Source organism: Schistosoma haematobium, chromosome 1, assembly GCF_000699445.3.
Source record: "Schistosoma haematobium chromosome 1, whole genome shotgun sequence".
Classification (NCBI taxonomy): Eukaryota; Metazoa; Platyhelminthes; class Trematoda; order Strigeidida; family Schistosomatidae; genus Schistosoma; species Schistosoma haematobium.
In genome coordinates, this window is record NC_067196.1 from 83,120,108 (window position 1) to 83,133,587 (window position 13,480).

General features: G+C 39.2%; 1 protein-coding gene across 1 annotated transcript; it reads left to right on the forward strand.

The window, feature by feature from the left end:
- The first annotated feature begins 41 nt into the window (after nucleotides 1-41).
- Nucleotides 42-11,366, forward strand: RAB13 (Ras- protein Rab-13). Its single transcript, XM_051209861.1, has 6 exons — nucleotides 42-224; nucleotides 262-383; nucleotides 418-495; nucleotides 6,983-7,072; nucleotides 7,846-7,962; nucleotides 8,739-11,366. Exons 1-6 carry the CDS (start codon nucleotides 83-85, stop codon nucleotides 8,823-8,825), a joined length of 636 nt encoding a protein of 211 aa, XP_051075333.1. The 5' UTR covers nucleotides 42-82; the 3' UTR covers nucleotides 8,826-11,366.
- The last annotated feature ends 2,114 nt before the right edge of the window (nucleotides 11,367-13,480 follow it).

Consider the following 13,480-nt stretch of genomic DNA (forward strand, 5'->3'; position numbering starts at 1 on the left):
TGTTTGCATATGTCACTTAATATGTTAATCAACGCTTGTTTATCCTGCAGCTGATTCAGCGGGTTAATCAGGTTATGTTAAAATGGCTAAGGCTCCAAATGGTACAAAGGATTACGATGAAATGTATAAGCTTTTACTTGTTGGCGATTCATCCGTTGGTAAAACAAACCTTCTCCTTCGGTTTTCCGATAATAGTTTCAGCAAAACCTTTATAGCGACCATAGGTAATGTATTTGTCATGGTACACTCATAACTTTTAAGGCATTGACTTCAAAGTTCGCACCATAGAAATTGATGGGAAAAAAATTAAGTTGCAGATATGGGACACTGCCGGTCAGGAGCGTTTTCGAACTATAACAACGGCTTATTATCGTGGTGCGATGGTAAGTTGTGACAAAGTTCGCACTTATTTCCCAGGGTATCATGCTTGTTTACGACGTTACTAATATAGATTCTTACCATAATATCACTACCTGGATGAACAACATAACCGAGGTAAGTCTTTAAAAGCACCATGCTTATGTCACCCTGCTAGGCACTTGCACTAGAGTATTTTTACATAGACCACCGTTTAACATAAAGCAAGCGGACTTGGTTAGCTCCTTCAACTTTCAGGATTATTCTGTAATCCCAATCATATGATGCGTAGAGAGTGCAATAACTTCACATCAAAGTATGGGGTCATTTTACGACATCTATTCAAGGAACAAACTTCCATTTTGTAACCGAAGGACCTAGTTCAATTTTAGGCTTTCTTAGCGCAGTCAAACTGTTAGTTTATGCTTATAGTCTTTTATCCAATTACAAACTTATTGGAACTGAAAAAGTGAACAAAATGTCAGTCGATGAGTAAACTTAGATCCTAGTACTTTTGTACATCGATCCAAGTCACCATATCACATTACCACGGAGATAAAATTGTAATGTTAGAACCCAGAATAATAGAGGCAGCAGCAGTATCCATGGTACTACAAAAGGTTACACATTGAAAATACTATTCGAGAGCAAAATATAAATTAGTGATATAAAAACCAAAGAAGTTGTAACCAATCGGGAATCGCAAAATATGGAGGAAGACAAAGAACCGATACACCTGCGTCATTCCAAACAATTTCCACTCATGTCATTCATAGTCCACAACCATTAATCATGATAGTCACATGGACACTGCTGAGTCCAATTTTCAGTCACTTCACGGACTGATCCCATGTTTTGTTTTGGCCGACACTAGCTTTCTTTCAGACTACTCATACACTCGAAAACGTGGGTCGTAGAGGTAGACAGTAGTTGGAAATGTGTAACACCTTCCAACCACCTCAGTTGGTGAAGATTGACTGCATCATCAATCCGCTTCTCATCCTTACCTAGTAGCTTATTCCTAACCCACTCATCGCTCACTCCGTGGTCCAAAAATACACGAGCAATGCTTCGAAGACACCTATGGTCTGATACCAATAACCTACGAATATCCCCCATTCCTAATGACCATGTTTCACATCCATAAAGTGGAACGGAGAAGACTAGTGCGCAATGAACTCACTCTTTGCTTGAAAGACAGATATCTCTCCTACACTGAAAGTGACGCACCTTAGCGATAGTCAATCGACCCTTATGAATCCGTGACGAGATTTCCTCGGACAACACACCATCAGTATTGATGAGACTCTCAAGATAAGTGAAGCGGTAGATGTGTTCAAATACTTCACTTCCTATCATTAATTCGGGTTCTGATGCAAGCCAATCCTGAAGTGACATTCTGAGCCTGAGGAAAGAGAACCCCATCTCAAACATGTTTTCATTGTTGCTTAAGATGGTCAGAAGACTGTGTTTTGTCAGCGTCTTCATCAAACAGGACTACATCATCTGTGTATTCTAAGTCAACAAGTGAATCTCGTGGCCGAAGGTCAACCCCTAAAAAGCCATACGATGAAAGTTTTGTAGTTAAAAGCATGCCTATGACGAAGTTAAATAGAAATGGGAAAACAAAACAACCCTGAAAAACACCACTTGAAGTAACCAATTCCAATAGCAGTTCGCCATTAGCCCTGGTTCGACCAGCAGTGTTCGAGTAGAGAACCTGTACAAGGTTAATCTACTTCTTTGGGACGCCTTTGAACAACAGACACTGCCACAGAACCTCATGGTCAATAGAGTTGGACGTCGAGAAGTATATTCGTGTTCTCGTGTCTACCAAAGGGTGAATATTTGGTCTATGCATTCAGGTTCGAGTCTGAAGTCGGTCTGGTTTTTTCGGGTTTGGTCTTCACGACCTCTAGTTAAACATCGAAGTATTATTGAGGTTAATATTTTAGACACTGTATTGGGTAAACTGGTTCTTCTGTGATTGTCACAAGGGGATTTTTATCCTTTCTTATAGACTGGGACCAGTCAGAGGATTACATCCAGTCCCCAGATTTTAGCTAAAAGCCTAGTTGATCTGACTGCTAAAACTGGATCATCAGGCCCTGCTGCTCTCCATCACTTTAGATTTCTTATAGCCTTTTCAACCTCACCAAGGGTTGGAGAACTTACATCACAGAGTTACACTTAAACTTAATTTGTTATAATAGGCTTGTTATTCTTATAATTTGTCCATCAGTTCGATCTGAATTGAGACTGAGTGATACCCCCATCTTTTACCGAGATAGTTTCGCTAACACCTGGATTCTTAATACCTGTCTCCTTGATTAGTTTGAACAGTTGCACACTGTTACCTATTACTACTGTCTTCTCCATTTTTTTTCCGCTCCTGCTACCCACCATACAAAGCTACCTCGAGATGAATATCACTTTCACGGTCGACTATCTTTCTCTAGTTGTCCCTGAAAAATGTTCCCAACTTTCTCATTATTAAGTTGAACTCTAGGGAGTTTTCTTGCTGTGGTTTTTCTACGTCCAGTAAGATGCAGATGTGATGGATATTACTAAACAAAATATGTGATCGTGGAATAAGATTTGGAATGTACTCTTGTTATAGTATTAAAACTTACATAAAAGTCTACCCTTTATTCAATCAATAAGCAAAAGATACCACCACTGCTTATAGATTCTAACCGTTTAGAGTTAATTACGCAATCACTATCTGTACTAACAGTCAAACTCTCTGTTTATCCGCCCTCTGAGTTGTTTTGATGTGGCTAAAAAAGCATATATCAGTCAGTCAGCTACAACGTAGGACCAGGCACATATATGCATCGATCCAGGTTGCCATACCTCATTAGCACAGCAAGATAAACACCGGATTCATAGGAGTGGTTAGGTCAAAGGTGGTAATATATAGGAGAAAGATTGCATATAAGGATACAGTACAGGAAGAAAGAAGTAGTTAGTAGAAAGAAAGATATGAAGTGATTTTAATCTCTTAGTTTAAGGGAAGACAGGGAGTGTATACACTGGCATTGTTGCTTAGCGCTACCAAAAGACTCTGCATTTTGTCAGCGTCTTCACCAAACAGGACTATATCATCTGCGTGATTCTCTCGTGTTTGCAGTTCACGAGTCTTAGTTAGGCGTCTGATAATTATCGAGGCTAGTATTTTAGATACTATATTAGTTAAACTAATCCCTCAATGGTTGTCACAGGATGATTTTGACCCTCTCTTATGTATTGGGACGATAAGTGGTTGTGACCAGTCAGATGGGATAACGTCTAACTCCCAGATTTTAGCTAAAATATTAGTCAACCTAGTCGCTAAAATTGGACCACCATCCTTAAAGACTTCTGGAGCCAGTCCATCTGGACCAGCTGCCCTTCCTCGTTTCAGATTAACTATAGCCTTTTGAACTTCTGCTAGAGTTGGGGGACCTACTTCAATGTTCCATTCACACTGTCTGGGAATGGAGGGTAGTTGTAGAGTCGCTGAAGGCCAGCTGAACTGTTCCCTAAAATGTTCCACCCATCGTTCTAAACGTCTGAAGTGAGAGCAGATGAGGGTATCGTCTTTTTCCGAAATAATCTCACTTACACTTGACTTATTAGTTCCAGTTTCTTTTATTAGTCTGTAGAGCTGTCTTGTGTTCCCTATAGTCGCCGCCTTTTCCATCTCTTTTGCTTTCGTTGCCCACCACTGCTCACGGTCGTTCCTTAGACTTCTGATTAACCTAGATCTGATTTGCTTTCGCTCTTCATCATGTTAAGAGCCTGATGGGATGAGTTTACGAGAACCCATCAGTTCAATAGACTTAGAAGAAATCCATTGGTTTTTTGTAACCCTTTGGTTTAAATCACTAATAGATGTCACTGCTGTTTCCACAGCTGTTTGTATATCTTTCCAAGCAACATCTGGGTCAGATTCGTTTTCAGAGCTACCTAAGGGTGACCTCAGTTGTTCCCGGAATCTACTTTCGGGTTTCTCGTCACTCAATCCAATTCTAAAGGGACTTCTTAATGTGGCTTTTCTGCGTCCAGTGAGACGCAAGCAAATGCGTACCAGTATTAGCGCATAATCGGAGTGTAAACATGTACTCCAGAACAAGTGACAGTCTTCTATCAAGCCTCTCCAACGATGACTGATGGTAATATGGTCTATTTGAGTCCAACGTTGATTTGGTGTAGGGGGTCGCCATGTTAGACGATATCTCTCCTTATGCTTAAAATTAGATTTTGCTAAAAATAAACGATTGTCTGAGCACAGTTGCAGCAGACGATCACCATTATCTGTTCGCTGTGCCGGTATACTAAAATACCCACCTAAATGCCTTTCTGTTTGGTTTAAACTACCTATCTGGGCATTAAAGTCACCTGCTACGAGTACTATGTCTGAACGTTTAGCTTTCTGTAAAATTCATCTTTCATTTCATCTAAGCTGCAGTCGGTGGAAGCGTAGGCAGAAACGACAAAAAGGCAACGACGTGTGTCCCTATCCTTCCGAGTTCTTACGGAGCCGTTTAGCCGAACAGCACATAGACGACTGTTGACGGGGATCCACTCTAACAGTGCTTGTTCGGCCCTCATGCTTAGTGCTATGCCTACACCTGCCAGTCCACGAGAGCTGGCCATCGGGTCACCAGATATACGGAGGGTGTATCTCGTTGGCTCTCCGTTTTGCCGAATTGAGGTCAAGTGAATGACCACACTGGGATCCTGTATGCGTGTTTCGGAGACACAGCATGCATCAATGGCACGAGATTCTAGGGTTTTAGCCAAGGAAGCCTGCTGACCGATTTGACATAGGGTGCGTACGTTGAAGGCTTCAATGTGTAGTGTGGAGCGACGTTTCAGTAGACCTGGGACAGTGTTTTGAGCACTAGAATCGTTGGCTATGGTGACATTTGAGGGGGAAGCCGAAAGAGGAAGTTTAGAGTTTAAAGTTGATGTAGGAGGAATAATAGGAATTGAAGAGGAAGGTTGATTATGAATACAGTGGTCTTGAGTGCTGTTAGAGGTATGAGGGCGGTTATCACTTCTCGGTTGCCCACACCGTATAAGGGTTCTTCTGGAGGTACCTGAAAAAGAAATTGAATTAAAGGTGGTCTTAGTGACCTGAAAGCGTGACCGCAGTGCCCAAGGGACAACTGCTTGAGATCGGTCACACATGACCTTTTTATGAGTAACTTTTGCGTACTTGTTGAGACCTTACCGCCGGAGACAGATATCCGTGGGATAAGGCGAGGTGTGCATTTTAGGGTCGACCTTTTCTAACCCCACCCCTCCTTGTGGGAAGGCAGCATCGCTGTCATGCTGATTGTCTGAAGGAAACACCTTACTGCTGTCACACCTCTATACAATCGGCAGTACGACTTCGCCTTCGGACCTTGGGTTTGTTGGTTTTAGTCTTACCGCTCTTCAACCGACCTTTCTGACGTGGTAGGACCTTAAGGAACGGTTGTTCCAGCCAGTATAGCTCGGTTGCTTCATCACGATAAGCAAGCCCGACCACCACGTCAAGGTAGCAACAACGGTCGGGAAAAAGCATATATAATATCCAGTTTCTTTTCTTGCTACCTCATTATGAATAGTTCGCATCTTAATCTGCCGTAAGTTAATATGGAAAAATTGTAATTTTCGAACCGCGTGCCTTAAACATTGTCTGTGAAACTGTTCCCACATTTTTCAGGATATGCGTCACTTTTCAGTCTATGGGATATAGTCTTCACAGTGTCCTAGAATAGGTCTTACCAATTTTTCGTGTTCTTGCCTGTCAGTAACCCCATATCTTAGTCTGACCTCCCTAACTTTCTTCCAACCTAATACACTGGTAATCATAGTCTGTCGGGGTTGGTGACAGTTGAGTATGCGTAACACATGTCCAACATATAGTTTAAATAGCCGTCTCAGCAGATCTCGAAGTGCGTTTCGGGAACTCGAATCTTTAGACCTGGCAGCACATGTGGAAAAAGTCGAGGACAAAGGATAAGAGTTGATAGTGGAAGCAGGAGTGTGTCGTAATAAAAATGGGGTTTGATTATAAACTAGTAAATCTCGCATTTTTTTTATGTGTCAGGGTGGTTATCACTTCCTAACTACACACCTTAAAAGGATACTTTCTTAAGGTACCTAACAAGCGAACTGGATTAATAGCACTCTTAGCAACGTGGAAGTGTGACTGAAGAACCCTAGAAGCAACTGATTGCATTTACCTTTTTGAACTGATCCACGAGTGTGCTCCGTACTTCTGAGGTAATTTGCTGGGGGAGACAACCTCTGTAGTAGAATGCGTGCTTTTCTCACGGTTGACTTTCTGTACACCCCCTTTTTGGTATGGCAGAACACCATTTGTTCTGGTAATCTGAAAAGAAAATCTCACTGTCGTCATCCCTATACAATCAGCAGGTTGTTGCTTTTCGTGTTAGAACCTGAAGAAACGAATGTTCCGGTTAAGTTGGGTCATCACAATATACAAGTCTTACTATCCCATTAAGGTAGAAGTTACAGTAGCTGACAACCTCTTCTAAATGCGATCATAAAGTTACACTCAAACTTAATTTGTTATAATCGGCCTGTTGTTCTTATAATCTTCACTTCGATAAACAATTTTTTTTAGCATACTAATGAAGGCGTAGCGAAGATGCTACTTGGGAATAAATGCGATCTGGAAGCACAAAGAGTAGTAAAGTATGAAAATGGTTATAAGGTTAGTAAAAGTATTCATCCATTTTAAAAGTATGGATATGTTCTGTATGTCAGATAACCATATTTTACTAAATATATAGTATTAAATAAACCAATTAATAATAATTAGCGATAAGCTTATTTCAGATAACATTCAATCGTGATTTTATTCTTAAACTCGCTTATACAGCAAATACAAGTTTTCACTCAGTTATTTACGTACCTGAATTTCAACCACTGTCACAATTTTAAGCCCAAGTTACTCTAGACGGTTAGTACAAGCATCATAGGACTTGGCACAAATATACATCAGTCTAAGTTGCAACACTTCATATCAAAACACTAACAGTAATCTAAAGCATCGAAATAACAATACCAGTGATAGCGACTAATTAAATACAAGGAGTGTAGTTCAATACGGTAGTATCTTTAGTGCTTAAACAACTGACATGGCTCATAATACAAGGCAGTATGTTTTCTTAGTGAATCTAAACTGATCAATTATTTAATTCATGATCAACATTCACGGTTTTTCTCCATCATACTCCCCTTTAAAGGTATTTAAGTCAGGAGAAATTTTAAGATAACTTCCGACAAACAGCAACAGGATGTTTTGTGTATGAATTTTATTGACTTGTTTGGATTGTTACCTGTTACATCGTTTTCGTCTATGAAACCAGAGTAGTTGTGACGAGGCTTATACGTGAGACTCAGTTGTATTGGTTATTCATATAAGATTATAAATTAGTAAGTTCACTTATTTCTCTTCTAAGTTTTTCCGCTATTTCTCTACAGCTCGCCCAATCATACGGAATCAGTTTTATTGAGACCAGTGCTAAAGGAGGTATTAACGTCTCTGAAGCGTTTACAATCTTGGCCCGAAAAATAAAAACGAAAAGGGAGCAGGAGGCTGTAAGTTTATATATTGTGAGCAGTCCCCGTTATTTTATTCAGTCTATGTGTATATATACCAGTATTTAACTTTCGTCTACAATATGATACCAAAACAGAGCACTACATTTTAGTACATTAACCTCTAGAAGACTTGTGAATGTCTTTTTCGTTATTATCATTATATAAGCTTACAAAGTGAAGAAATTTACAAACAGCATCACTGTACATTGATACTAGGGATTATTTAGTGTCCTGGAGTCAGTTTAAACTTATATCAGGTAAAAAAAAACGAAGATTATGTTCCTTATGTTTCCTGTAAAGTTAGATGTTATGTTAGTCAGTCATAGTCAACGTAAGACCTGACACAGATGTACATCGACTCAAGGTCCGGCCCCACTTGTGCTCAAAGACATTAAATCATGTCTAAATTTCATCTGCACTTAAAAAAAATTTATATCTAGGGTATGTCACTAGCACTGACTATGTGCCTTATAGCATTGTAACCATATTTGTGTGTATCTGTAATTGTTAGTTGGATAGTTGTGTTCCTGTGGCTTCATAGGGATCAAGTTACAGACCTAAGCAATAACCTTTGAACTCAGGCATCAAAAGTTATATAACCCATCACCACAACGTTTATTCTAATTTTCTTGTCTTTTTTATTGACTTCATCTAAAACGTGTTAGACGAGTATGAAACCAAACTTTTCTTATTAATGCTATAACTTTGTTTGCGGTCTTAACGGAACTTCAAGTCGATTTTATTTAATGTGGGCTTTTTTGTTTGACTTTTAGAACCTTAATAACCCACCTAGAGAAGACATAAGAAATATAACCAGCAAACGACCCAAACGCCTAATATGGGGATGCTCAATATTGTAAATGGCTTCTCCATTGATTTTTCCAAGAAACATCTTTTAGACATGATCTATCCTGCACTCAAACATTGAACAATTCTTGATTTTAGGGATCTTTATTTGGTGCCTTTTATAGCCTCATTTCTTCGTCGTCTCTTGCTTGTATTTGACACATGGTTTCCATCGTCCCCATCATACGGTTTCGTTTATTGTCTTCAAGTATCTACTTTTACCTTTATAAAAACATTATATCTTATCAGCAAATTGCTTTTTCCGTCTAATTTCTAATTTTTTTCCTTTTGTTGTTACGAGTCAAGCCGGTTTTATCACTTAATTAGAATTAGTTGAAATAATTTTTGTGTGGTTTGGTTTCTTTCACCTCATTGTTAGTTTACATTGACGTGCAGTTTTTCATAATTGTTTTATTTTTGTCTCAAGATCACTAGTTTCTCAGTGATTGTAAATAATCCATTTTGGCACGTATTCCTACTCTTTTCAAAACCTGATTCTGTCCTACTTTTCCAAAACTTGTTAAATTGCTAAACTATGTGTATATATGTTGTTAATTTGGCCCCATATTCTCTGACTTTATTTTTGGGAACCTATTATGGTGTAATTCTGAAGCTTTATTTTGAGCGTTTTTATCTGCGCGTTTGCGCTGAGTTAGTATTATATGCATCTGCATCTATATGAAAATACATTTAATCATATGTTTAGACCGACAAAACCTTGAAATTCTGTCTACAGTTTCACTTACAGAACATGTACACCTATTTATGGCTTCTTATCAAGCCGTTATAGATTATACTTATAAATCTCTGTTAGGCACAATATATCATCTGTACTAGGAGTTGGTCATGCCGGTTTCAGTTGATTTCTTCATTTGATTACATTTCAAATAAAAGTAACTGTTTCTCAAGAAAACGTAAGCTTTTTTTAAGTATATGATTTTCATTATTGGTCTTCTATTATCAGAATTTCCTAAGGAATTCTCGATAAAGTTGTTTCTCGTCTTTCTGTCTTGCTTTTTTCATTTAATCTACCGCCTCATCAGCTTTTCAGATTATATGCAATACTAAATGAGCACTATTATGTTACTCTGTTTTATTTTTCATTTTGGCTAATATATTTAACACTGATTATAATAAAACTTATCTTCAAGTTTTTCTGATATTAACTATTAGTATGTAAATTTCTAACTCCGAACCCCTAGATATTACACAAATCTTTTATACTAATAATTATGCGTCAAATCGCATCCTAGCGTAAGTTATATGTTAACGTGAAATATGACTGAAGTGACGTCATGTACAATGTAACCCCCAAGTGCCCTGGTACGGCCGACGGTGAGAAATTATGCTCCCCCTCTTAAATGGCCACGCGTATACAGCCACTCACAGGTAAGTTTTACTGCCTTCTCGTGGCGTGGGTGTTGTTTACGAAATTGAGAGGACGAAAAGCGAATTTCCGGCGCTTTAACCGGGTTGGTGGACATGGAGAGTCCACCTAGGAGAGTTGGAAAACCCTAATTCCAAACCAATGGTGCACATGGGCTCCAGGTTCTGAAGGAACCATTGGCGTGTGATCCTGTTGTTGGTCATCGGTCACCATGGGACTGCACCTCCTAACGTTGCTCCACTCCCTTGTGGATTAAACCTTCAAGTCAAAGGCTTGGGGTGTGGCCTCCTAAGAAAACTACCTGCTTCGGTTTGGGCACCCGGGCAGTATCACAAATTAATGATAACTGCTACTGGCCTCATTGTTATTGTGTGGCTCATATGTATTTGGTGCCCCCCTCGTACCAATGTTTATGTGTTCAGTTAATTAAATACACAGTACATGTTAATATGTTGATAATGTAGTGCTCAAGTAAGCTACTCGTTAATTCCAAGTTATATTTGACTCGAAAACCGGTTATCTAAATACCCTAATGTTCTACACATTGTTTTTCCTCAAGTAAAGGGGCTCATTGTTTCTATAAGTGTATCAAACTGCGGATACAGAAAGTGTCCGTCGACAAGGAATAGTCAAAACGAATAGGTTGCTTAGGGTCAGTGACCTAATCAGACAGTTGGTTAGCTCCCAAATGCCCTGGTACGGCCGAGAGTGAGCAGGGTCCACTTTCCCTCGAAATGCTCCCACATGGCCACGCGTATATAGCCTCTGCCAGGGAAGTCATTCTCGCTGCGAGGGTGTTGTTTACGAAGTTGAGAGGACGAGACACGAATGTCCAGCACTTTAACCGGGTTGGTGGATATGGAGAGTTCACCTAGGGGAGTTGGAAAACCCTAATTCCAAACCAATGGTGCACATGGGCTCCAGTATCCTGAGGGGACAAATGGCGTATGAACCAACCGGCTACCATGGGACTGCATCTCCTTACGACGCTCCGCTGCCTTGTGGGTCGGACCTTTAAGTCGAAGGCTCCGAGCGTGGTCCTCTAAGAAAACCACCCGCTTCGGTTTGGGCACCCGGGCAGTATCACAGCCCTCACACAAATCAAATGAGATTTGTGTGGCGCATATGTATTTGGTGCTTCCTCGTATCAATATCTATGCGTTCAAATAAATAAATGATATTAATATAAATATTATATTGTGCAGTTTGTATTTTCTAAAGCCAATTAGAAACCGTGTTGTTTTACACAGTATGTCTGTGCCTAATCTATCAGTCAGAAGTATCGCTAATAATCCACCAATCCAAAAGAATATTTCAGTTAATCCCACAAAAGGTGTGTGTGGTCTATTGGTTAAGTGTGCGACCCAGCACACGAGTGCATCTGCAGGCAATGCTTTTGTACATAAAACTCGCACTTATATGCGATGTTCTCTGATTTTATGTAACTCAGAAACAGGGATAAGAATATATTTAGTGGTTGATGCCCAAACCTAGTTGACTTCTGTGGTTTGCACAAGTCATCGTTTATTTTTGTGCCTAACCAAGCAAAAAAGTCAATATGAATGTAATGACCCCCTAAAAATTTTGAGTTTACTACGGAAATAAAACAGTTAACCCTCAACACCAATGAGTACTAACATTGATGGCGACAATAATAATAAGCAAATCTAGCTAACCAACATTCTAGTTTTTAACTTGTTTTATGACTGAGTACACAATCATATATTTGTTTCCTTATAACATTTTAGATGCACTCTCGATACGCGTGAAGAAGCGATTGACCTACGGGTTATTTGAGGGCAAAAGTAGACGTAATTATGATAAAGAAAAAAATGGTTAGTACACCAAAGTGTCCTAACAAACCCCACTGGAATGCATAGCGTTGATCAGTGGCTAGCTGTTTAAGGTATGAACAGCACAAGTATTTTGTGCTCAGTTTAATAATAATCAAATAGAAAAGCCACATGTTTGATAAGATTTAGTTGTACTACAAAAATGTGTGGACTGTTATGTATAAAATAAGGTTTTGTCACATGACAATAATGGTAATTTCCAGGATTTCGTATGAACAACTGACAATGATTGGTTCAACACGAGTGTAGCCATAAGAGTCGTGCTGTAAACTCAATGTTCTTACTACGTAGTAAACAAGTTATCCATAGTAGTGTTTATAGATAGTTAATTAGGAATTACTGAGCATACAAGCTATCTGTGAGTATTATGTTGAACAGAAGCTATAAATTGGGATTTGAGATCAATACAACTTTTATACCACCAAAGGTGACGCACTAAACGGTGTCTTTAGTTAGTTAAATGCTCATAAGCTGACAAAATGAGTGATTATTAGGGAGAGCATAGGTTTTAGCCAAAGAGAGTACAACTTCCAGCCCACTTCTATGATATTAGCATGAACTTCTTGTCAGCGTTTGGATAAATACCACAATGATGCTATCGCGGTTGGAATATCTACGACTATACGGAGTGTTACTTAATACCCCCGATCGGTAAGCCAAAACTAGTGAACAAACAATGACACAGAGTTCTGTTTAGTTAACAATTGCAGCAAATTCCTTCACTGATACAGTATCGCTATGATGTCGATAACAACTATTTAAACTAATAACAAGGATAAAAATGTCTTCACACTTTCGTCGGATATTCTCCCTGACTGCAACCGCGAACTTCAGGTCCCACACGATAATACCACGAACGAGGTTGCCATATGGTGATACTGGCTCGGCAAAACGGAATGTTGGTACGGCCAAACAAGATAAGTGATTTAGTACCTCGTCTTCTTTGACACCCCCACCAGAAATGGACGGTGTCAACTTTTCCTTCTAAAGTCAACTGTTCTAGCCCGCTTGTTGGGTAATATATTTAATATTGATTACAATAGCACTAATCATCAAGTTTTTCTGATACTAACTATTAGTGTGTAAATTTCTAACTCCAAATCCCTAGATATTACACAAATCTTTTATACTACACATCCTAGCGTAAGTCATATGCTAACGTGAAATATGGTTGAAGTGACGTCATGTACAATGCAACCCTACACAGTACCTGTCTTTAATATGTTGATAATGTAGTGCTCAGGCAAGCTACTCGTAAATTCCAAGTTGTATGTGATCTAAATATCAGTTAGCTAAATACTCGAGCGTTCTACACGTTGTTTTCCCTCAGGCAAAAGAGCTCACTGTTACTATAAATGTATCATCAAACTCAAGTTTAATTGCTTTAGGCAGTAATGTCGCAATTAAATCATTCATTTTCTTGTGCGAT

Coding starts and splice junctions, on each gene's coding strand:
- RAB13 (XM_051209861.1), top strand. CDS start 83: ATGGCTAAGGCTCCAAATGGTACAAAGGATTACGATGAAATGTATAAG. Junction 384..417: donor CTTATTATCGTGGTGCGATG/GTAAGTTGTGAC, acceptor CTTATTTCCCAG/GGTATCATGCTTGTTTACGA. Junction 7,073..7,845: donor AGTATGAAAATGGTTATAAG/GTTAGTAAAAGT, acceptor ATTTCTCTACAG/CTCGCCCAATCATACGGAAT.